The sequence below is a fragment of the Aptenodytes forsteri genome, unplaced genomic scaffold, assembly GCF_000699145.1.
Source record: "Aptenodytes forsteri isolate BGI_AS27 unplaced genomic scaffold, ASM69914v1 Scaffold257, whole genome shotgun sequence".
Taxonomy (NCBI): domain Eukaryota; kingdom Metazoa; phylum Chordata; class Aves; order Sphenisciformes; family Spheniscidae; genus Aptenodytes; species Aptenodytes forsteri.
Window position 1 is genome coordinate 11,393,294 of NW_008795194.1, and position 22,475 is coordinate 11,415,768.

Below are 22,475 nucleotides of genomic sequence, written 5' to 3' on the forward strand. Positions count from 1 at the left end.
GCTCAAGTATTCAGCAGCACTTGAGTGTTTTGATGCAAGCCTTCACATAGTCCTTTTCCTCGGGTTATTTTTTTACCTTTTTTTTACCTTATGACTTTGTACTAAAAACATGCACTTTTTTTTTTTACAGTAAGTGTTCTTGTTTGCAAAGATCTGTTAGCTTTGAGCATAAGGTTTTCATCTAATACCTAACAAATCCTCCCTCTCTTCTGCATGATGGCTTTCTGAAATTTGGAAGGGTGCATTCCCTAGCCTAGCAGGAAAAGCAGATGTTTGTACTCCCCAGGTGAACCAGACATCCATCAGATGTGCAGCATTTGGTTCTGTATGAAGCCCATAGCCCAAAAGAGGGACAGAAGCAAACTGTCAACTATGCCTTATTCTTCCTGCGGCCCAAATAACCATGACTGTAATGCCCATCCCTGGTGACCTGCGAGGTTGTTTCTGAGAAGCGTGGTCAAGTTTCCTCATACTGCTGTCATATTTCAAAGTCTGTTGCCTCCTGAAAGCATCTGGAAGATCAACGATAAAATCATGAAAATGTTGGCTGAAGGGACCCTAGAGTCACCTTGTCCCATCTCCTGCTCAAAGCAGGGTGGTTGCCAACACTGTATCAGGCAGACTTTCTTTCTATACTGGCAGTTTCAGCTCCAGTGTTAGAAAATAAGGACTAATTTTTGAAGGCAGAAGGAAAAGGCTGGAACTACTACCTTACATGTAAGAAAATTTCATTCTTTGGATGCTCCCAGCACTAACTAGTTTGCGCAATCTGGCCTCATGCCTTTTCCAAGGACTTGTTTTCTATGCTCAGTCTTTTGCTGACTGCTGGTGATCTTGGTGTGTCCCTAGGACAACCATCCTGATCCTGGCATCACTGCCATCTGGCACATGATAAATAATAATGAGTTCTCTTTGTCTTTCTTCACCTGCTCAAAGTCCATGCTCAAAGCCATACATCAAAGGCTCTGCATGTAATAAATGTATCTGCCACAAATGTCTTTGGGGTGACAATCACCAATGATCACATAAAGCATCCTTTCTATTCCTACCAGGCTAGGGTGGTGGTGGCCTCGTAACCCTGTGCGGGGTGAGGAATGCCATCATTTTCATGGCTTTCTCTATACCTTGTGGACTGGCTGGTGTGACCTAGCTTGACAAACAAATTAAAAGTTCCCTGCAGCTATTTTCCCTCTGTGAATCACCAGGGGCTTTGGATGAGTGTGCTGCAGTCTTGTTTGGCCCTAGAGGAACTTTTAGAATTGACTGGAATTGTTCTGTACACAGTCGCTACCAGAGCTTATTCCCCTGTGCCTGCTTCCAGCTCTGAAGAAGCTCAGGACCATGTGCCTACAACAGTTCTGATTCAAAATGCAGTGAAATCAATGGAAGAATTGCTTTGATTTAGGTCTCACACAAATGCATTAGGATCATTAGGATGCAAGATAAAGCATAGATAGTAGAGTCTGCTACACCCAACTGTCCCTGCATACAAGGGAAAGACAAGGAAAATGGGGAGCTTTTCCATAGTCCCCCACTCCCTTGGGTTCACTTTCCTGGCCTAATTCCAAGCCAAAAACACCACTGGGCAAATTTCCCAAAAGGAAGAGCACAGCCTTGCTCACCACCACGCTACTCAGTGGAGCTGGCCCCTTTGGAAAGCAGTGGTGTAGCTGTCCGTTGCATTGCCATGGTCTCTCCAGGGATCCCCCTGGGATTTTTCTAGTATGGACTCATTGAATACAACCTTAGTCTGACTTTTAAATACCCACCACATAGCCTTTGCTAGTCTTAAAAGCATGGATTATGTTTCATACAACTTGCTTCAGATTCAGGACTTTCTGAAAGCCAGAAGAAATTGTAGTTAGTATCTTACGGACCTTCATAAGCTACTCTTACAGGCACAGGGAAGAGAAGGCAGAGCTTTGTTCTGTTTGTATTTTTTAGTGGGACTTGCTCTGCTACTAACGGTGATGAGGACAATGTAAATTCATAAAGAGATAAATGTACAAAATTTATTTCTACTGTGAACTCAGGATAAAAGTATACAAGTTTTATATAAACTTTATGCTCCTATAGTAATACCTATTCCATGCACTACATATATCTATGCATCACATAAGCCACATTCATATCGACACATATAAGTTAGTTAAAGAAAAATCCATTTATAGTTTAGTAAAATTTGAAGTGCTTTATGGGTGTAAGGGTTGAATTTTGGTAATTGTAACGGAAAAATTACCATTGACTAGTATCTAGTCATTTTAAGCTTTGATCTCATTAATAAGGTCTGATTTTGTTACTGTTGGGAAGGACACTTTAAAAGACAGCTGCTGATTTCTGAATAGAGATCATAGAGGTTGGATTAGAATGTCACAATGATCTATGTGACTTCTGAGATATTTTATCATATAGTATTAAATATAAACTGCAGGTACAACAGATGGATTTTGCCATACAATCCATTTATGCTTCATTCTGTAATGTATGGTTATCACTGCACGTCTACAAGATGTTTTGTCTTGCAGAAGAAGTTTTTCTAAAGGATTGCAGCAGGATTTGTGCTGTCATTTATTAAACAGCAACCCCAGACCACACAGTGGTGCTACACAGTGGCAGCTGCTGCTCTTCACAAAACCAGCATTTTTCATGCGACTGACTCTTTCTCTCAGTCAGCTCCACAGCAACTTTAAATCATTCATCTCTTTCTTTGTGTTTTGAGGGGGAAATGTAGCTGGAGATTGACTTAAAGACCATTTTAGCATGCTTGGGTTTCTCTTAAAGAAGTACGATGTTCATTTCTAAAGTGGTTGATCAGTCCAGTGAAAGGAGCTGTTGCTACATCCCTGCCTCATTAGGTTTTTAACTGACTGCATTGGGTGTGAGCCCTGCTTGAAAGTACAGGGAGGTGGTTTGCTTCTGGTATCATCAAAAGCAGCTTTCAAGCAGCAGCATGAAGTTATGAGAAGTTATTTGTTAAATTAAGCTGATAAGAATGAGACCAAAATTGGGACCAAAGACTCCTGTCTCTCATTCCCGTGTTCAGATATCCTTTTTGATTCTTTCCTAATAAATGGTTTTAAAATCCTAGCAGGCAGATTAGGAGTTTCTAATGATATTTTGAATGGACCCTTCCTGTCATCCTCAGGAGAGTGCACACAGCCCTGGGACGCGTGCTGGAGAAGCACTGCCTTGTTATTTAAGTGACAACTTCACATGCATGGCTCTTTTGGCACTGGTCATATTATTTTTAAAATTGATGTGAGTATATTATTTAACACTGACTGCATTAAGGTTTTTTAGCAGCCAGAAGAGTATTTTACTGCATATTTGATTCTCTTTTATTGCCACATTTCACAGTCAACAAAAGCTTTGAACTGAGAGCCTCTGCATCCATTGGCATTGGGAAACAGCAGGTTTCATGCCCTTCTTTTAGACACCTGTTTTACCAACCTGCGCATCTAAGTGGATAATTCTGAGAACAGAGCCTACATATCCAAATCCCTCCAAAAACCAGGCCACCCTAGATACAAATGACAGATGAATAACGAGTGGTTTATCTCAAGTCTGTATCATGCACCTTGACACAAATGCTTGTCTAGCAGGCGTGAGCAGCATCTGCCCCTGACATCTACACCTCACATACACTGGTGAGCTCTCTGTGGTCTCCCTTTTGAAAATTGTATTCCCTGTGAAAGGACTTGTCTCACATTAAATTACTTGTGAGATCACTAACTCTGTCTCCATCCTAGTGTTAAATTCCTAACAATTTCTGTCAACCCTCAGTATCAGCAATGATGTCTAAAGAAAATCTTATAGTGTTAAAACTACATCGTCTTGGCATGGGTGATGATGAGTCAGAAGACAGCCCTGGACCATACCATTAACTTATCAAGTAAAGAAGTCCTACTGGAGACATCTCCAGTTGTAGAGTTTTTTACTTTTGCTTTCTCTTTATTTTTAATCCAAAGGAGTAAAGTTTGGGATTTGTCCGAACTGGTATTCCTGCTGAAGTGAAAGATGAGCGAGTTTGCACCCGGGTTTGGAGTTTATTTCTTACAGGGTTCTTACAGATCTTACAATAAGACCTTTTAAACTAGACTTACATAAATAAATAATCTTATTTTGCAGTTCACAATACAAAGATTTTTCCTCTCATGGCATTTATTCTCACTGATAGTTTCATTCTGTTGTTGTGTAACTAAATCCATCATTTACATATGCCCAACTTGAAAAAGAGAGCTAGCTGCAACCACTACCAGTGTATTAAAAAACATTTTGTTTGACTAGAGGGAAAATGAATGAATACCCAAAAATCAAAATATATACCAGGAAATCAGGAAAATTCTGTGAGAAAATGGCCATTGTGATAAATCTACTTTCATAATTTATGAAGACATGACAGTGGATTCTACGTACCATTTTTAGGCATCTGCTTTCAGGCTTGCTCTACAGTATGTATTTAAACACTACATTTTGACCATCAAAATGCAAAAAACAGTGCAAAACTGGCACATAGCCTAGCAAAAGACAGTGTCTCTATTCTCAGCTCCATGAATGTAACAGAGTAGAAGCTATTGGCTCATGGCAGAGTTACTCTGCAGAAACTAAGATTGAATTCTGGTCTGTGGAGCAGGTAGGAGAGAAAATTCTCAGTGTTTCTGCCTGGAAGAGATGCTGAGCAGCCGGCAAGCTATGCACAAGAGCTTTATGGTGCAGGTCTGTGAGCACAAAAGATCAAAATAAAAACTTCAAATGACCATTGCAAAACAGAGTTAAGCAAAGCTGCCTGCAGTCTCAGCAGTGACACTTCCCGAACTTCTAATGATGGGGCACCTCAGTGTACACTGACTCCAGCTCAGCCTCTGTTTTCACCCAACCTGCTAATGGAAGGAGCATGTTTGATTACTGACTCAGGGAGTAGATATTTGCCCTGCTTCCTGCAGTTCGGTAGTTAATGTTTAAAAACACGCTATTTTAATAATAATAATTAAAAAAAAAGTATCCACTGGGAATAAACATTATCCTTTAATTTCAAAAAATAATTATAATATGCATCTTAAAATTCAGAAGAGTGTGGCTCATGAATAGGAATGTAATTTCATGATTTAAATGCTGATGGTACGGCTAGAAAGCAACCGAAGTACATTATACACCAACCTAAGATTCTCATATTTTTCTGTAATATTAATTCAGAATTAGCAACGCTAAGCCACCTGCTCTTTCCTTAATAGAGCATGAGTTATTAAGACCAAAGTTTTAAATTATGTTTATGCTCTAATAGAAAAGATCTGGTTTCTTAATTTGAGGTGATTTAGTTTACCTGCTTTACTTGGCATATTAATTATTAAGTAATTGTCTGAGTGTCATTTAAGATTAAATCATGCTGAATTGCTTGTACCCATCTTTCCTGATTGTTTGTATTTTCCAAATCTGACAAAAGAAATCAGCATACACTAAACCAGATCATGACTTATGGGGGTAAGAATAGTCTGGTGGCCATGGTTGAGCATTTGTAGTTAGGGGACTCAGAAATTCTTTTGTGCCGTGCTAAAATCTTTATTTTCGTCTCTTATGATGGCTCTTACAACTACAGTCTCAGAAGCACTTTTTAATTTTGAATCGTTTAGATTTGGGGCTCAGTGTTTAACGTGTCACTGTGATTTGATTTTTAAAGCTAGTGTACACTCAAAGCTACAATTTGAATCAGGTGAGAGCCAGAATGTCAAACATTTTTGAAAATGAGGCTTTATTTTTGGAACTTTACAGCACAAATTACTGGCTCTGATTTTCAGGATTTCCTTATACAGTAAGCTGTGGGTTGAGGGTAGAAATTTCAGTAATCTATTTTTCCATCTTATGCATTACCTAGTCATATTAATCAAAACATTTATTTCCATGCTTACCATTTAAGAATGAATTCACTTAAATTAATTTGAATTTTGTTTTTAAAAACTTACTGAAAGTAAGCTGAAATGGTAACTTTTCTGATTATAAAATGTCAACTTGGAAATTTTGAGTATTTAATAAATTTTCTGAAAAGGAAAATTAATCAATCTGACTATTTCTGAGTGTTGTCAATGGCTGTGATGCCTAGAAAAGACTTGTGCTGAGAAATTTCCTGTTAGTTCTAGAAGTAGAATTTTCTTGATGTTACATGTTTGGCAAGGCAAATTCATCAAGATGAGGGAGTTAATTTTTGTTGAATTTATGGATGTTCAGAGCAAAGTGTAAATCTATCAAATTTCTCAGATACCTTTGTGTCATGTTGCAGGATGTGGATAAAGAGACAACCACTGCAGAACTGCAGGAGCAATTGCTTTGTTGCTTTAGCCTTTCCTTACACTACTTTCTCATCTCAAGGGAATGCACAGTTGTTATGCTTAGGAATTAAATACGGAATTCAAGTTCCCCTTGATAAAGCATAGCAACCAAATCTCTACCCATACTATCATTAAAAAATTCAGATCTTCCTGGCCCTTTTATTAGGCAAGATCAAGGCCAACACATTACAACTTTCTGTACATCTTCTTAGTATCTTTAGCTTGAAAACAGTTAAGGTGGTTCTGGCTAGACTAGAGATTCCCAAGCTTCAGTATATGACGGCAATTTAAATGAGGTGCCTCTACAGTGTGAGTTGCAGTAATATGCATCTCCCTCTGCTTAGAGGCATGAATAGGTGCACTCACATCATGGGATACTAGAGCATGTTTCATGTCAGGTGGTGTCCACAGAAGAGCTCAAGAACCTTCAGCCTCCAAACTAAATCCCGCCACATTACAGAATGGAGACTGGGAGAGATCATCAGACGGCCAATGTGAGGAAGTTTCATGACTTGCTATTCTTATACGCTTCTCCACATACCCACTAATGGCCGCTGCCACAAGCAGAGTGTTGAACTATGTGCATTTCTGGTCTAACTCGGTATGGTCACTCCTATGTTGTTAAAGACTGAGAAATCCACATCTCAAGTTTTATTTGGTAATTAAGAAAAGAATAGTTTCCATTGCTGATCAGATTCCATTATTGTACATAGAAGCTTATATCATCTGTGCAAATGTAGGAAAAGACAATTATCCTGCAGAATGCAAAAGAGAAAACTGCTACAGAGAGAAAGGCAGAAACTGCTCAACTGGCCTCCCCAGTATAACACAGAATTTCAGTGACAGGGTATCTTTCCCCAAATCCTGATAATAGGATTCCCAGAGATGTCTCCTTGAAAACCAACTTACACATGATCCTTACCAAGCTGTTTATCACAGCCAGCAATACGGATATCACAGCAGGAGTAAGCCTGTCTTAATAATCCTGGTGCACTACCCAGTAGTGCTCTATTCCTGGATTTCTTCAGTTTACAAGCAGATCTAAAAAATTTAATATTTCTTTCTAAAAGTTATCTATGAGAGATACAAAGATGATCTTTCTTTGTGAGCTTCCCCCTTTCCAGCCAATCCTCTCCTCCAAAATGAGGCAACCCCCAGCATCAGCAGAACAGTGCCTCTTTTGAACTGCTGATTTCATCCTGGTTTTGGAATAAAACTCAGACATACTCTCTTCCAATGGCTAATCCCTCCAGTGCCATGTTTCATAGGTGGTTACTCACACTTATGCAAGGTGGGAATAGAGAATGGGAAATCCCAATTGTGTATAGTGATACTGAATATTCATTTTTCATAACTACAAGCAATAGCAAACGGTGCAAGAAATCGTATCTCTGTGCATGCTCCACTGCATCAGTTTTTCATTTTTAAGACAGCTGATTTGGACCTGTCCAGTCATGTTTATATCTTTTGTTCAACTGCATTCTTTTTTGCAAAGGTGCAGCTGGTTTTGATAGAAATTGGAATGTCAGCTTTGCTTATCCCACTCGCTATTACAGCATAAAGTTATTCTCCTCTTCACATTGTGCAAAACCAATTTCTGCATTGATACAATGAATTAAGGAAACTTTCCATTTATAGCCTATGCCAATTTGATGCAGGTCCTGCTGAAATATTTCCAGGAAAAATCTTGGATGCTTGAGCTGATTTTATGTCCTGAAAAGTGATTTAAAACTATGTCTTTCTTGTCTCCAAGTATCACCTCTGTCTGTGTCCAGCAGAGAGAGCAATAATAAATCTTATTTATGTGACCCAAACTGTGATTTCAAAGGACTGCAGAAGTCCAACTCTATGCAAAATCAGACAAGGTCATACATTTGCTCTCAGTGGTGAAGTTTAGTGAAGTCATTACTGTGCCAAATCAAAATATGATCCTGTCCAGCCCTTCCAGCAGCCTTGTGCCACTGACTTCACTGGGATGACAGGGCAGTTACTGTCTCACACAGTGGGTCACAGACCTCCAGCAACAGCAAAACAGAAAATAAGTGATCTAGAAACATCTAAATTACTGTAAGACTCTCTACCTTCCACCAAAACCTGTCCCAAACTCACTGAAGGAAGAAAATGCACTGAAAAAAAAAAAAAAAAATCACAGTTCTTCCTCTTCTGAAAAAATTTTAGATTCTCTCTGGTGCAAGTGGCAGCCTTTGGGGCCTCGACCCAAAGGTCCCATTCACTCTGGTGCCGCCCTGTTGATCGATGAGAATGAGGCTGCAGCAACCAGCGGAGGAAGGCTGGATTTAGGGGCTTTGGTGCTTATCAGATGTAAGTGGCTAGTTGATACGAAGTGGCTATTGTTACCCAGTCTCACTCCAGCTCTTAGCATACAGATATCTGCAAACACCATTTTCACGTGTGATACTAATTCTGCCTGTCTTATAGCCACCATCACTGCCACGGTGTGAGTGCTCCCAGCCATTAATGAAGGGATGCTGGGAACCCCTCTGAGGCACAGCCAAGTATTATAATCACTCTTACAGCTGGGAGCTGGAGCGTAGAAATGAACTGTGAGCATCTAAGCCCACATAGAAAGTCAGCAACAGACTTGAGAATTGGCTTCATTTCTTCTCAGTCTCATTTCCGTACCTTCTTTTCTTTGTTCTGTCTTGTTCTTTTTCCTTACTTTTCTCCTTTCCCCAACTGAGAGCATTATCTGGGGGCTAAGGGAGGAGTTGAGCCGAGAGCTGAACTACCCATGAGCAGCTCAAGTCCTGGAGCACCGTGGCTCATAGACCTTGTGGGGACCCAGCCTCTGCCAAATTTCTCATAGAAAGGGCTTACATTTCTGACGGTGGCACATTTTGCAAGGACTCATTAATTTTTTAGTTTTAAAATCTCTAAATTGCTAGCCGTGCAATTTTTAAAGCTTCTCCCTGTGCTACTCACCTGTCTGTTCTTACTATAGCATCCAGCCACCTGGCAGTCTTGAAGGCATTTGCTTTCCTGAGAGTCCATCAAGGTAGGGAAGTAATGTGTATCCTTCAGTTACAAATGGAGAATTGAGTCAAGGAGAGGCTGTGTTAGCCCTGAGGATGCATTTGATAGCCCAGGTCTCCCCAGTCCTAAGCCAGCTCCCTCACCACTGGGTCATCCTCTCAGCCCTTCCTTGAAGGTTGTTGAATTATGGGACTCCGCTGTCATAAAAAACCCCAATCCTTTCATCCATCCTTCCACCCGTCATGCACTGCTATCTCATCTAGCAGCAGATGCACACATTTGAACCATATGAGAAAAAAAAAAAAAGGAACAAAGACCAATGTTTACCATGGGATGGTTTGAAATCTTTGTAGTTGGCAACTAAATCAAAGGAATACTTATGTTTTGATGTACAGCAGTCTTAAATCATTTGTAATTTTCTATCACCTCCTTTTATCAACAAATTAACATCTTGATATACAAGATCATCAGTAAATTAGCAATCAGCACCAAAACACAAATTTATTTTTTAATGTGTGTACAAAACAAAGGACAATTGATAGTATGTGGTGTAGCACTTTACATTTTAAAGAGAAAATAAAAATATTTATGTATGTTAACATATTTGTTATTTTATTCCGGCACCTGCAATTGGTGAATTTCTCTAGGCTTTGTGTCATTTTGATGTATGTGCTGTCCAAACTCTTTCCTTTGCAAAGAGTCTTCTATTTTCATGAACAAGAGAGGAGGATGGGGAGCTATATGAAGGAAAAGGAAACACATCTGCGTCTCTCTCAAGGCAAACATTTTAAACTTAATATTAAAAACACACTAATTTCAAAAGTAAATTCTATGTGTAAGGTGAGGACATTTCTTGTAAACAAAGCAAAGTAATAGTTTAGCATGAATTTAAAGCTAACATAAAATTGCAGATAAAATCCTCCTCCCCCCAACAATCATTAATTCATTAATCCTTGAAACCATCACTGCATTGTTTTCTGGTAATTATACACACCTCATATGCTGGCTTTTTAAGACATTAATTGCATGATTAGTTTTATGATTTCTTCTGATTACCAATTAAGTTACCTTTTTCTCTCTTTTTTGTATTTCATACATACCATTAAACTTTATAGTGCTTCTTTTTTAATTTCTCACCTAGCAGGGGTTCTCACACATTCGAAGACTGCATTATCCACTCAATAAACAGAGAGAGAGTTTAATTTTCTGTGTAAAGTATTGGTGTGGACTTGGAAGGATGATGTTTCAGATATTATGCTATCAAGAGTGACATTTAATTTTACAGGGAAAAAAATCTTGTTTTTCCCTGTCATAACAATGTTCACAGAGCATGATTTTAAGATGTGCAGAGACGAAATCAAGTGATTCTGTCTGTTGGCTTAGCTGAAGTTGTCACATCTTCCTTTTTTGCCCAACATGTATTGCCAGCTGGTCTTCGATTCTATTAGTGTAATTTCTTGTATAGAGTTCTCTGGGTCTGTGCCTATATATAAAAGTAGCATCCCATATATCATAAATCAGATACACATACACGATGCGCTCAAAGACTCAGGAAAAAAAAATTGATCAGTGGGACTATAAGTTTGAGTAGAACTGAATTTCCAAATCCCCAATATAAGTGCATCCCAATTATCTTGTAGCCTGCATCCTTCAGATGCTGAGAAATCTCAACTTTTTTAACACACATTTGACTTTCAGCAATTGAGACTCCTATCAACTGCAATGGCAATATGCTAATGTCTATACATATTAGGTGAAGCTCGTGGGTGTTTTTAGAGACTTATAGATGAGAATATTGCACAAAACACAGAAATACAAAACTAGATACAAAAAATATTTTTTACTCTCCATATTGCACATACTTCGACAAAGGCTGTGTATCTCAGTACATGTTTCTTTTTATAAACATATTTGTATGCTTGGTATATCAAACATTTACATGGGATTCATATACATATTCTGCATCATCTTTGCAGTGTAAAAGCAATTACATTTAATAATCAACACCAGAGAAGATGCCTAAATGGAAATTAATTGAGAAAGGCCTTTACGTAAAGGAAACATGGAACTGACTCATAGACCTTCTTGAAGAGAATAATACAGTCTATAGTATAGTGTGTGTGTGTGTGTGTGTGTGTGTGTGTCTTCTGCTTTCTCTGGTATCGATTTAAATGAGTACACCCGTCCACTTTCCTGACAGCTATGTCAGGTCAGAGAATAGAAAGACTCTGGGAGTTGCAAGGTAACTCTAGTTGGACCACCATAGAAAATATACTCCCAAGTTTTCTGTTGATCCTTAAAATGCTTGCTTGCCAAAGCTGTACTATGGTTCTCTAGTAGGAAAACAATGTCCATGGTGTACCATATGCTGTTCTACAAGCACCCTGCGGACAGCAAGTCAGCATGGAGAAATGTGCAAAATTGAAGGTGTTCCTGTAATTACAAGTAAGGACACCTCCAGCTCTATGAAAGCTGTAATTTTTTTACAAATTGTATGAAAAAAAAATCAGGTTGTCTGATTAACCTTTATTTTTCTGTCATGGTTTTCCTTTTTAAGAGATCTTTTAAATCTATTTCATTCGGTCCTGCTTTGTATTGAATAATACATGAGGCAGCAGCAAAGTCTGTCAGTCCAGAAAACAGAAGACTCCAGGAGTACGGGCACTGGTTGTCACTGGCCTGACAAGGTCAGGAATGGATTTGGAGTGCCAAGAGCTTGCCATCGCCTTTAGTTACAACTGATAGTAACTTAAATATTTCACTAACCAGATGCTTTTATCTTTGATCTCTTTAGAAGTATTTTTAGGCATAATCTGGATATTTCACCCATCTTTTAGATTGAATAACCAATATAAATTGTTTGAAATATTTTTCCAGCTTCCAAAAAGGTGAATGTGTATTTACGCCGCTTCTGTCTGCTTTCTAGGCTATATCAAACTCAATACTCTGATCAAAGCAGAAATATTTCCTTCTAATAGCTGCATTTTTTTTTGTAATTGCACTCTTCTGCTTTCAGCCATTCATAGAAAGTTATACTTACAGGAGGTAATGAGGTAAGACCACATGTTGTAGCTAACTTGAAAAAAGAAGAAAAGAAGTAGCATAGGTTTTCCTGTTTCTTCTTTCTCTTTGGCAAAAATTACTTGGCTGCTGTTTTTGAAGAAAGAAAATTTGTGAGAGATTTGGAGGAAAGGCAGAGGGGAAAAAAAAGCCATAATTATGGCTTGCTCTTATATAAGGCTTTTACTGGCAAGAAGGCAGACAGGATTCTCTTGAAGACACAGTCAACATTTTTCCCAAAAGATATTTTGAACTTATTTTTTTCTAATTCTGTTTCTTCTTTCCAAAAGTGTTCAAATCATCATCCGTCTTTCAGAAGGCTGAGGCCGTGACAAATACGTGTTTTCACTGTATGGAGGCAGTGCCTACAGGCTATCCCTCCTTCTCTTCTGGCACTCTGAGAAAAACTTATGCTTTCATTCCTAAATTAAGGTGTTTAGAAGTCAATAGATCTACTTTATTTATAGCATCTCGTGGTTTGAATCAAATATTATAGGATCAAATGGTGATGCCTCTTACACTTTTACAGCACTGTTGGCAGATATGTTCCTAGGCATCAAGAACCATCTCCAAATAAAAAAAAACCACCAAAACCCGATAGATAAATCAATACAATCAATAAAATAGATCAATAGCCAGTTTGGTTAATGTAGAAAAAAGACGTATTGTACATCCTTTCCTGTGACAGGCATTATCCCCAGTGGTTTTAAAATCAAAGCAACAGTGTATTTCAGAAAGAGTAATAATAAAAAAAGGAAATTATTCTGCATGGTACCTGATGTCAGCTGGGTGATGATGGGCATCAAGGACTGTCCAAAGGCCTGTAACCTGTGAAGCATCTCTGTCTGCATCCACATATTTCCTATTCTTATTATGTCAGAAACAAAGTTGTTTGCAGCTCACAGAAGTGCTGCCCCACAGCGTGGCTGGGACGCTGTGGCAACACAGAAGTTTGCATTGTGCTGCCGCTGCTCAGAGCCACTACAACCCCGTCAGCCCTCGCTTTCTCCCTCGCTCACTCCATTCCCCAGTTTATGTGTGCTTATGAGCCTCCTGAGCAAATTCCTGTCTTTACCACTGACCCAATGTGTGCCCTTGGGTAGGTTGCCTAGGACCTCTTCTTCAGTAAACCAGCCACTACACGTCAGCCCTCGCTTTCTCCCTCGCTCACTCCATTCCCCAGTTTATGTGTGCTTATGAGCCTCCTGAGCAAATTCCTGTCTTTACCACTGACCCAATGTGTGCCCTTGGGTAGGTTGCCTAGGACCTCTTCTTCAGTAAACCAACTGTATATGTGGACAGTATCAGTAGGATGATATAGGCTAAGCAATAACAATAGTACTGTGCTGAATGTGTTTAGTGCTGAGAAAATGAGTTACTGCCCTCAGAGAATGCTATGAGTTTTAGAAGTTTCATTGGTATACCAGAGAAGGTGCTTCCAGAGCAATATAGCACATCCTTGAAACTAGAAAGTACAGACAAGCAGCATGGAAATACTGTCAACACACTCTCTGATAGCCTCCAGCCTTATTTTAATAGAAGTATGAATAAATGAACCAGTAACAATTCCAGATATTCCTTCATCTTGCAGACTGATGTAACCCAAAATTTTAACAGAAGTTTATTAATATTCAAATAGTTATTTGAACAATGTGTTTTCATCCTCTTGCACTTCCTGCATCTGTAGGTTTAGTTTTCACTGGATACATGAAGTGCTGAAAGTGTCATGAGAGGCTTTTCTCTTCCTAAGATCATTTGCAGTTGCACGTTGTGTAAGCCCGGGAGGTTTGGATAAACAAATGTGTGGGTCCTTTTCAAACCACACTGCACTTCCAGAATTTCAGTTTGCCCATCACTAATGTTCTTTCAAATCCATGTTTAAATTGGGAACAAAATTATCTCCAGTTTACAGAACTGTAGCCATCCATAGCAGCCCAGATGGATTAGGATTGCTGCATCAGAGAAGTCCGTTAGTGTCGTGCAAAGTACAGCTACAGTATAAGCCATTTCAAAAAGTACAGTTGCCTCTGATCAACGTAAAAAAAATCCTCTTACTTCTCAAAACACAATGTAAAAATGCACATCAGGATACAGGCCAGATACATCAAATACATCTTTTAAAAGAGGAGCTTAACCCACAAGAGCCATCGTTCACTATTAATTTTCTGTTATTCTGCTATTCTTGATAGCAGCCCAATTTAAATGGGTGCTGAATGCCACAATGCATGTCTCATCCACTTCTTTCCCTTGAAGCATCCAAGGAACTTGATGTATTTTTGCTGACCTCATGTATCACGTACCGACCTCCCGTCAATGAATTGCATACGAACATGGCATGCAGCCGGCCAAGTCCAGGCATCAAATGGCAGGAACCAAAGGGTAGGCAATCCTGGACTATATTATACAATCATTATAATGGGGATGTCAGAATTAGAATACCAGTATGAAATTTCTATTTCTTTGATCTTGAGAAGGGGCAAACTGGCCAGCCTGCTTACTCTTGCAACGTACGCCTGTCTTTTTTTGCTGCCACGTTCTTACTTTTGTTGCAAGGGAAAGACCACTGAGGAAGTCACCCCAGCCTGAGTCGCATGGGTTTGCCAAGAAGGGCTGTTTGTCCTCAACGGTTTTCCTCCATTTTTCATACTCATCAGAGGATGAGATCCTAACCAGCACTGAGGAGCTGTGGGGTTGATGGGCAGGATCTAAGGCAGATATGCAGTAACACCTGGTTTCTGTCTGCATCAACATCCAAACCTAAAACCCCTGGTCCATGCCTGATCGTTCAAGCATAAATAAAAACGGTTTTCATTGCTGGTATTGGTGAGAATGGAAGGACATCATTGCATGGCATAAACCACTGTATCCTACAGCCTCTGTGGAAGTTGTGAACCCAAGATGTACAGCTCCCACCATGTATTCTGGAGCTGAAAGCAAAGTGGTTCTGTTTTGGAAGATACGGGTGCAGCTTTTAAAGTGGCAGGACTGAAATGCCGCACTAAGCTGCTCTAGCTGGGCATCTCATTTGGGATCCTTTGTCTCCTACCTTCATTTTCAATAAAGTAATCTTGAAAACTTGTTTCTGAAAACAGGATCCCTATTTATAGGGAAAGTTGTTGCTTTTTTACATTTTGCAGGAGCAATCTTTCATATCAACATTTGTTTGATATGGAAATACTGTATACTTGCTGCTTTTAAGCCCACCTACACGCACACCAAGTTTCTGAATTACCAGTAGAAATCTATAGGCTTTTGTGCACAAACTCAGCTTTTTAGTATGCACCTGTGTAAGAAATTTCTTTGAAAACAGCATACTTGGATTTTTGGTTTTTGCCTATAAATAGCCTTGCTTTGTAGAATGAAGTTTATTACAGGCTCTTTTAAATACATTTCTAAGAGGAAATATGTAGTTGTCCTTATTAAAAATGAATTATATACATCAAAATTAAAGTTGTTTGCAATAACACAACATTCTTCTGCATCTTGTGGTAACATCAGCACAATCAGTGGAAAACATAAAAGGAGATAGTCAATACACATTTGAAATGACAATTACAATGTCGAGCAAGGGTTCTTTTAAGTTTTTTCCTGAGAATTTCCCACAGACATCTGGCTCCAGCACATACCTCTAAATCAGTTTTGGAGCAGAAGGCTGCAGGAGGAGGAAGTCCTGCCTTACACATTGGGAGATACCATGAGGCTGCCTAAAATTACAAGATATACTACAACTTTAAAAAAAAAAAATCTGTTAAATAATTATTATATCATTATCTTTGTATCACTTTCGAGACACAAAATACTTTTTCTTACTGGCATTAGATCTTTTAGCTTTTTTTAAAGTGTTTTGCAGCTAAAACTGACTCCTGGGGCTATTAAAATAACACTTTGTGAATATAGTTCATGTTTTGCTGCAGTCAATTGGGAATACATGTTCCAGGAGACTTTGATAGATCCATGCTACTTTTTTTAATTTCTCACAAAAATTATTTAGTTATAGACTGTTGTTTGGATAAGATCTGAAAAAGTTACGTAATGTGATGTTTGGGTTGTATTTTCATAATCGAGTAATTCTCTAGTAATCTAGTAATCTTGTAGCAATGATCCAGAGTTTTGGACTATTAGTCATTCAATTCACCTCATTTTCATGATACAAATGGTAGTCAATAGCTGACAGACTACTTAGCAACACTGACGTTTAAGGTTCATCTCTGTCTTTGAATGGGTGTTTGAGGTGTACATGGGCATCTCAGAAGAAGGCTTTTATGTAATATTATCTTATTGGGACCTTAGTATTTTTTTCCTTTAATGTTTTTCTCATTTCTAGACTGTCATTAAAATATTTCAGTTTCCCAGCAGTACTGGATAAGTAAGCCTATGATCTAGTGGTGATAGACACATCAAAGTTAACCACAACCTTAATTTAAAAAGAGATAACCCAGAAAGCAAAACAATAAATAGAAAGCAAGGTTTGCACCCATTTTGAACCAAAAATCATAAATCCATTATCATATTTATACTAAAGACCAGGCTGGTATCAGGGCCCTACAAAACTCATGAAGTCTCCTGTTTTATTTTGGGACTGACATAAGTACAGGTTGATGCTTACACATACTCTAGTCTTCCTTTAAGCTAGCTGTCTCTGCCAGCCCTGAGAGCTTAACAGAAAATTAAGACAACTGCATTTCCTAAATGAATTTACTTAAATATGAAACAATGCAGCACATGAGCTCAAAACTGTAGCCTGTGCACTTATATTGAGTATTTGCTCATTTTTTGAAGTTGTTTTTTAAGCTTTTCTGCTTTTGGAAGCAGTACAGAGGATACATTTGTATGCTTTTTTTTTTCTCTTTGGAAGATAAAAGGTGCTTTTGGTGGAGGTACAGACTGTCTTCATTCATGGTAACATTCAAGGTATAGTGAAAAGATGTTCCATATAGGCATACTGAAATTTCTGTCTTAGGTATTTTGTTTATAGCTTATACCTAGAGGCAGGTTGGACAGCATTACCAACCACTAAAGTTTCTTGGCACTTCCTGTTAGAAATTTCATCTGCAAACTTTAATAATTTGAAAATTTCTAGCATCTACTCTCTGCCTCTGGCTGAATTTTCTTAGGAAAATTACAACACAAACAACTCAGTCATTTCTGACACTGCACTGGGGAAAAAGAACCTGAAACCAGTGTCAAAAAGTTATGGGGCTTTTTTCTTTCAACTGTCCCAGTGATCTGCCCCTGTTACCTCTGCTCAGTGATGACGGGCAGTGGGAGCCATGAGACAAGGACTTGCCTTTTGCTCTTTTTTATGTAAGTAAGTCCAATAAATATTTTCCCAAGTAGTTATAAATCTGTGTATATTTGTGGTTTGCACATGCCCTAAAGAAACTTGCAGCATTTTAGCATCTGAATTCACCAGGGAATCCACCCCCATGGATGGACAGATGGGAATGTACAGGATGGACAAAAAGCTGGTTGAGTGCTAGTGGATCATGATCCAGAGAGTTTGGTACAAACTGCCCAATAAATATTTTCCAAAGTAGTTATAAATCTGTGTATATTTGTGGTTTGCACATGCCCTAAAGAAACTTGCAGCATTTTAGCATCTGAATTCACCAGGGAATCCACCCCCATGGATGGACAGATGGGAATGTACAGGATGGACAAAAAGCTGGTTGAGTGCTAGTGGATCATGATCCAGAGAGTTTGGTACAAACTGCACGATGAGGGTGAGAAGTGGAAGAGACCTTTTCTAAATAATTTAAGGAAATGTCTGTAACACAGACCTGGTTCATAGAGGGGACTTTAACCTCCCTGACATTTGCTGCATCAGCAATGCCACCGGACACAAGCAGTCAAGAAGATTTCAGGAGGGTGTCAGGGATGACTCCTTGGTACAGGTACTGTCTCCAGGGCCAACCAGGGGCAATAAGCACCTGCATCTCCAGAAGAAGTGGCTGGGGAAACTATGGCCAAGACAACTATGGAGAGAAACTTCCTAGCAGAGGGACTTCCAAGTCTGGGACTAGGTAGGTGAAGAACAAGGGGCTGGGAAAAAGATGGGTTCAAATTTGGGAGACAATAGTCACAAAAGTTTTGCATAGAGTACCTTCCTTCACAGCGTGGTCTGAAGTCACTGGTTTTTGTCTGAGTCCCCCTGCATCAGCACAGGGACATGGAAGCAATGGTAACACTTTTCCTCTCTTTCACTACTCTTACTTTATTCCAGTAACTGAAATGGTAGAGGTCTGAATGTTGGATATTAACTTCTGTGATGAGCTATATTGGTGCCAATATAAAAACAAATGCAAATTACAGAGGGGAGGGTTGGGGTTTTTTTAAATCAAAATCTTGTGGATGCCATTTTTTGTTCTGGAAAAATATTTTCTTTGTAAAAAATTGCAAAGTTAAGCCCTCAGAATTTAACGCCTCAATTATATTGTTTGCACACCTTTAATTTGTCCCAGTTTTCCACATGAATTAAGGTAGAATCTTTAATTACAGAATCCTGCTTCATTCTTATGCAGGAAGGGTCAGGTCTGGCAATGAACTAGGACTCTGTGGTAAAGCAAATGATTAAGAAGCCACTACCTCATTTGTTAAGTAAGCCAGAAAGTATAGAATGAATGAGACAGGATAGTCTCTTGCTTAAAACAGCACATTTTTTTTTGTTTTTACAAGAGACTCTTTATATGTAGTTGGGTAATTTTCTTATACCAGTTTTGTCAGAGATTATTTCTTTCTCGTTTTCTAGATAGACAAGACTCTCTGTGTAGGGCTTGGTCCATAGTTTTGGTGAGGACTTACAAATGTATGAACTGGAGAGTGTGTGTGAATCTATGAAATGCTACAGAATATAGAGACAGCTCAAACTGGGTACCCAAAATTAATGAGTACTTTTTGACATAAACCTCTCTCTGCATCAAATCTGCTTTTTAAAGAGGGAACAATACCCGCTCATGTCCTAGGCAGGATATGAAATTCATTAAAATTTTGGATTGTTTGTATACTGCAATAATGAGTATCAAAGAAGGAAAAAAAGATATTGTCATGGTTTAACCTCAGTCGGCAACTGAGCACCACACAGCCGCTCGCTCACTCCCCCACCCCCACCCCGGTGGAATGGGGGAGAGAATTGGAAGAGCACAAGTGAGAAAACTCATGGGTTGAGGTAAAAATAGTTTAATAATTGAAATAAAATAATAATAATAATGTAATAATAATAATAATACACAAAGCAAGTGATGCACAGTGCAGTTGCTCACCACCCGCTGACTGATGCCCAGCCAGTCCCCGAGCAGCGGCCCCCCCGGCCAGCTTTCCCCAGTTTATGTACTGCGCATGACGTCCCATGGTATGGAATGTCCCTTTGGCCAGTTTGGCTGTGCCCCCTCCCAGCTTCTTGTGCACCTCCAGCCTTCTCAGTCGGTAGAGCATGGGAAGCTGAAAAGTCCTTGGCTGGTGTAAGCATTACCTAGCAACAACTAAAACATCGGTGCGTTATCAACTTTGTTCTCATCCTAAATCCAAAACACTGTACCAGCTACTAGAAAGGAAATTAACTCTATCCCTGCCGAAACCAGGACAGATATTGAAAATTATTAATCTGTCCTTACAGCTGATGTCTGTCATCACAGGAGGCTTTGTGTAATGTGAGGTAAATAAGGCCAATGGCCAAATGCGAATATAGACACAAAAACCACTGGCTACTCTGTGCCCTGACTGAAGAGGAATATTCTAGAAAAACACAAATTCAAAATACATGTAGAGGGCAAGACTGAGTTGAGTAGGCAACCTTAATCCTGGCTTTTCCTGACATCTAGAGTGCTCGGTTTTCTTGCCTCAGTCCAGTAATTAAAAAAGGCTTCCCAGCAACCATTTGCTCCTGCCAGCTGAGAGAGGCAGGTAAGTCCCACGAGACACTAAAAAACTCTTCCTTTGGGGCATACAAGTTGACCTAACCTGCACCCCAGACACAGGATGCGAAGTCAAATCTCTCCTCCCCGTTGCAGCTCTTGACCCACATACTTGGTCCCTCCGGGCTGTGCACTGAACTGAATGCTGTCATGCCTTTGTTCCAGTGAATACTTCGTAGAAAATACTTCATCATTCATCAGAGGAGAGATGGGAATCTCTCCCTGGGGACTGCCACAACGACTAAGCTACAGTGCGATGCTCACTCTCTGGCCCAATGAATATGTAATTGGGCCATGCAAAGAGGAAGAGTTTCAACAGAATGGACTGAGAGGGGCCTCAGTGGGAAACCCCAGCTCTGGTGGCTTCAGCCGTCCGGCAGGGGGGATGAGTCCTGATCCCTTAGGTGGAGGAGCTCTTTGATCAAGGTAGGGGCCCACATCATATAGACAGCTGTTCTAATTACTGAGCTACTAGATGAAAAGGGGCACTATCACCTTGCCCTTGTCCTTTGAAAAGACCAGACCTCCTTTGCTTATCTAAAGAAAGGGTTTAGCTATGTGAACCCTAAATGCAAATAAGTGTCTCTGTGCAAGTCAGTCCCTGAACGAGGCAGGGTTGAATCCATATCCAAGTATTTGGCATCTTCTGCTTGCTGGTCAGATCCAGTGAGGTGGTTGCTGTGAGCCCTTCAGTCTGGCCTTTTTCATACCCCAAAGTGCCTAATTCAGAGTTGGGAAAAGCCCTCAGCAGCAGGGTACCTGAGAGGTAGTTGTTGCAGTGACACTGCCTTGGGTTACTCTGGCCAAGGGAAAAAAAAAGGGATATTTAGGGATGGCAAGATGTAGTCCATGTTAGGTGACATCTGCAGGGAAATCTGCATAATCTCAGAGGAAAGCTTTTCATTAATGTAAAATACAAGGTTGCTCCTGAGAAACCTTTTCTGAAGTGTGTTTAAACTATGCACTTCAAAGCATGCTGGTGTTTCTGTGAGCCCTGGCTTCACAAGAAACTTTCCCATAGATACAAAGGAGAAGAAAATCTCCAAAGTAATATATGGAAATAAGAGGAAAGGCTGTTTGCTCCGTTTGCATGAATGCACCTGACTTTGACACAAGAAAGGAAGCAGTAGACAGAAGAGGCTCAAAGCTCTCAGATGCAGCCCTTTTATAGCAGTAATAAGATATGGTTTTTAGCCAAAACTAAACTTTCCCCATCAATTCAGTCTGCTGTTTTCTTACCCGTGACCTGTCCAGCTTGTATCCCAGAGCATCATACATGTCAGTGCTTTAAAATGCCATAGATGTACCCTTCTCAAGATAACTGAGTGCTAACAGTAGGTGGAGATACAATCCAATTGTTCTGTAGTGTTTCCAAACAATCTGAAGCCAGCCTGACTTGCTATTAATTTTAATTAAGCCTTGCAATAAAAACCAACAGAACAGTGAAAAGCGTGAGCAAAAATAAATGTATAGGTCATGCTTTTAGTTCCCTTTATGCAGTAATCTGATAGCTTGTTTTGGCATCGCAGGTGGAATACACAGACCTAAATTTAATCTCTGTTGTTTGTTTTTCTCTCAAAATTCATGCCTTCTGCATTTCGTCTGCCTCAGTGAAAGAAAATTTTAATAAAAGGAAGATGGTTCTGAGACCAGTTCAAGCACCAGAATACAATCTGATTTAAAAAGTATATCAGCTTATTCAAGGTTCCTAGTTTGTGCATCTTATTTTTTAAATGAAAGGCAATAGGAAATGCTGAAATTCTTTCAATTAAACTTTTACCATAGCTGGATTTGAAAGGATGTCTCTGATCTACGCTTCCTCAAAGTTGAAACAAAGCGGTGACTGTCTTTCTTTGTGGATCTAAATTTTGGAGAAAGAAGGGCACAACCAGTTTTTTGCTCATGCAGCTACACCTACTTTGCTCCCCAGCAGGAGGCAGTGAGTGTTGATGGGCACTAGCAAGAACTTTTAATCATGTTTTTAGAGTGCGTCCAGACCTGTAAAACTGTAGAAAGGGCAAAATGCCACCCCTGGTAACAGCACCCCTGAAGACCTTATGTCTGTCCATTTTGATTGTACCTGCTGCCCGGGTTTTCAGGTCTTTGCAAGCGTAATGTTTTAAAATTCACCTTCAATTTACAGCCTTTTCACTCACAATCGGTCTAATCCAGCTGGATATCAGCGAACAAT

At 39.6% G+C, this 22,475-nt stretch overlaps 1 protein-coding gene across 1 annotated transcript in view; it reads left to right on the top strand.

Moving 5' to 3' along the window:
- The window catches only part of PTPRN2 (protein tyrosine phosphatase, receptor type N2), a gene marked incomplete at its 3' end in the record, with an annotated part of 561,766 nt that overhangs the window by 380,195 nt on the left and 159,096 nt on the right, over nt 1-22,475 (top strand). Inside the window, exons 13-14 of the mRNA XM_009278699.1 lie at nt 9,087-9,098; nt 11,394-11,454. Of these exons, the coding sequence (XP_009276974.1) occupies nt 9,087-9,098; nt 11,394-11,454 (73 nt within the window). The remainder of the gene's footprint in view (nt 1-9,086; nt 9,099-11,393; nt 11,455-22,475) is intronic.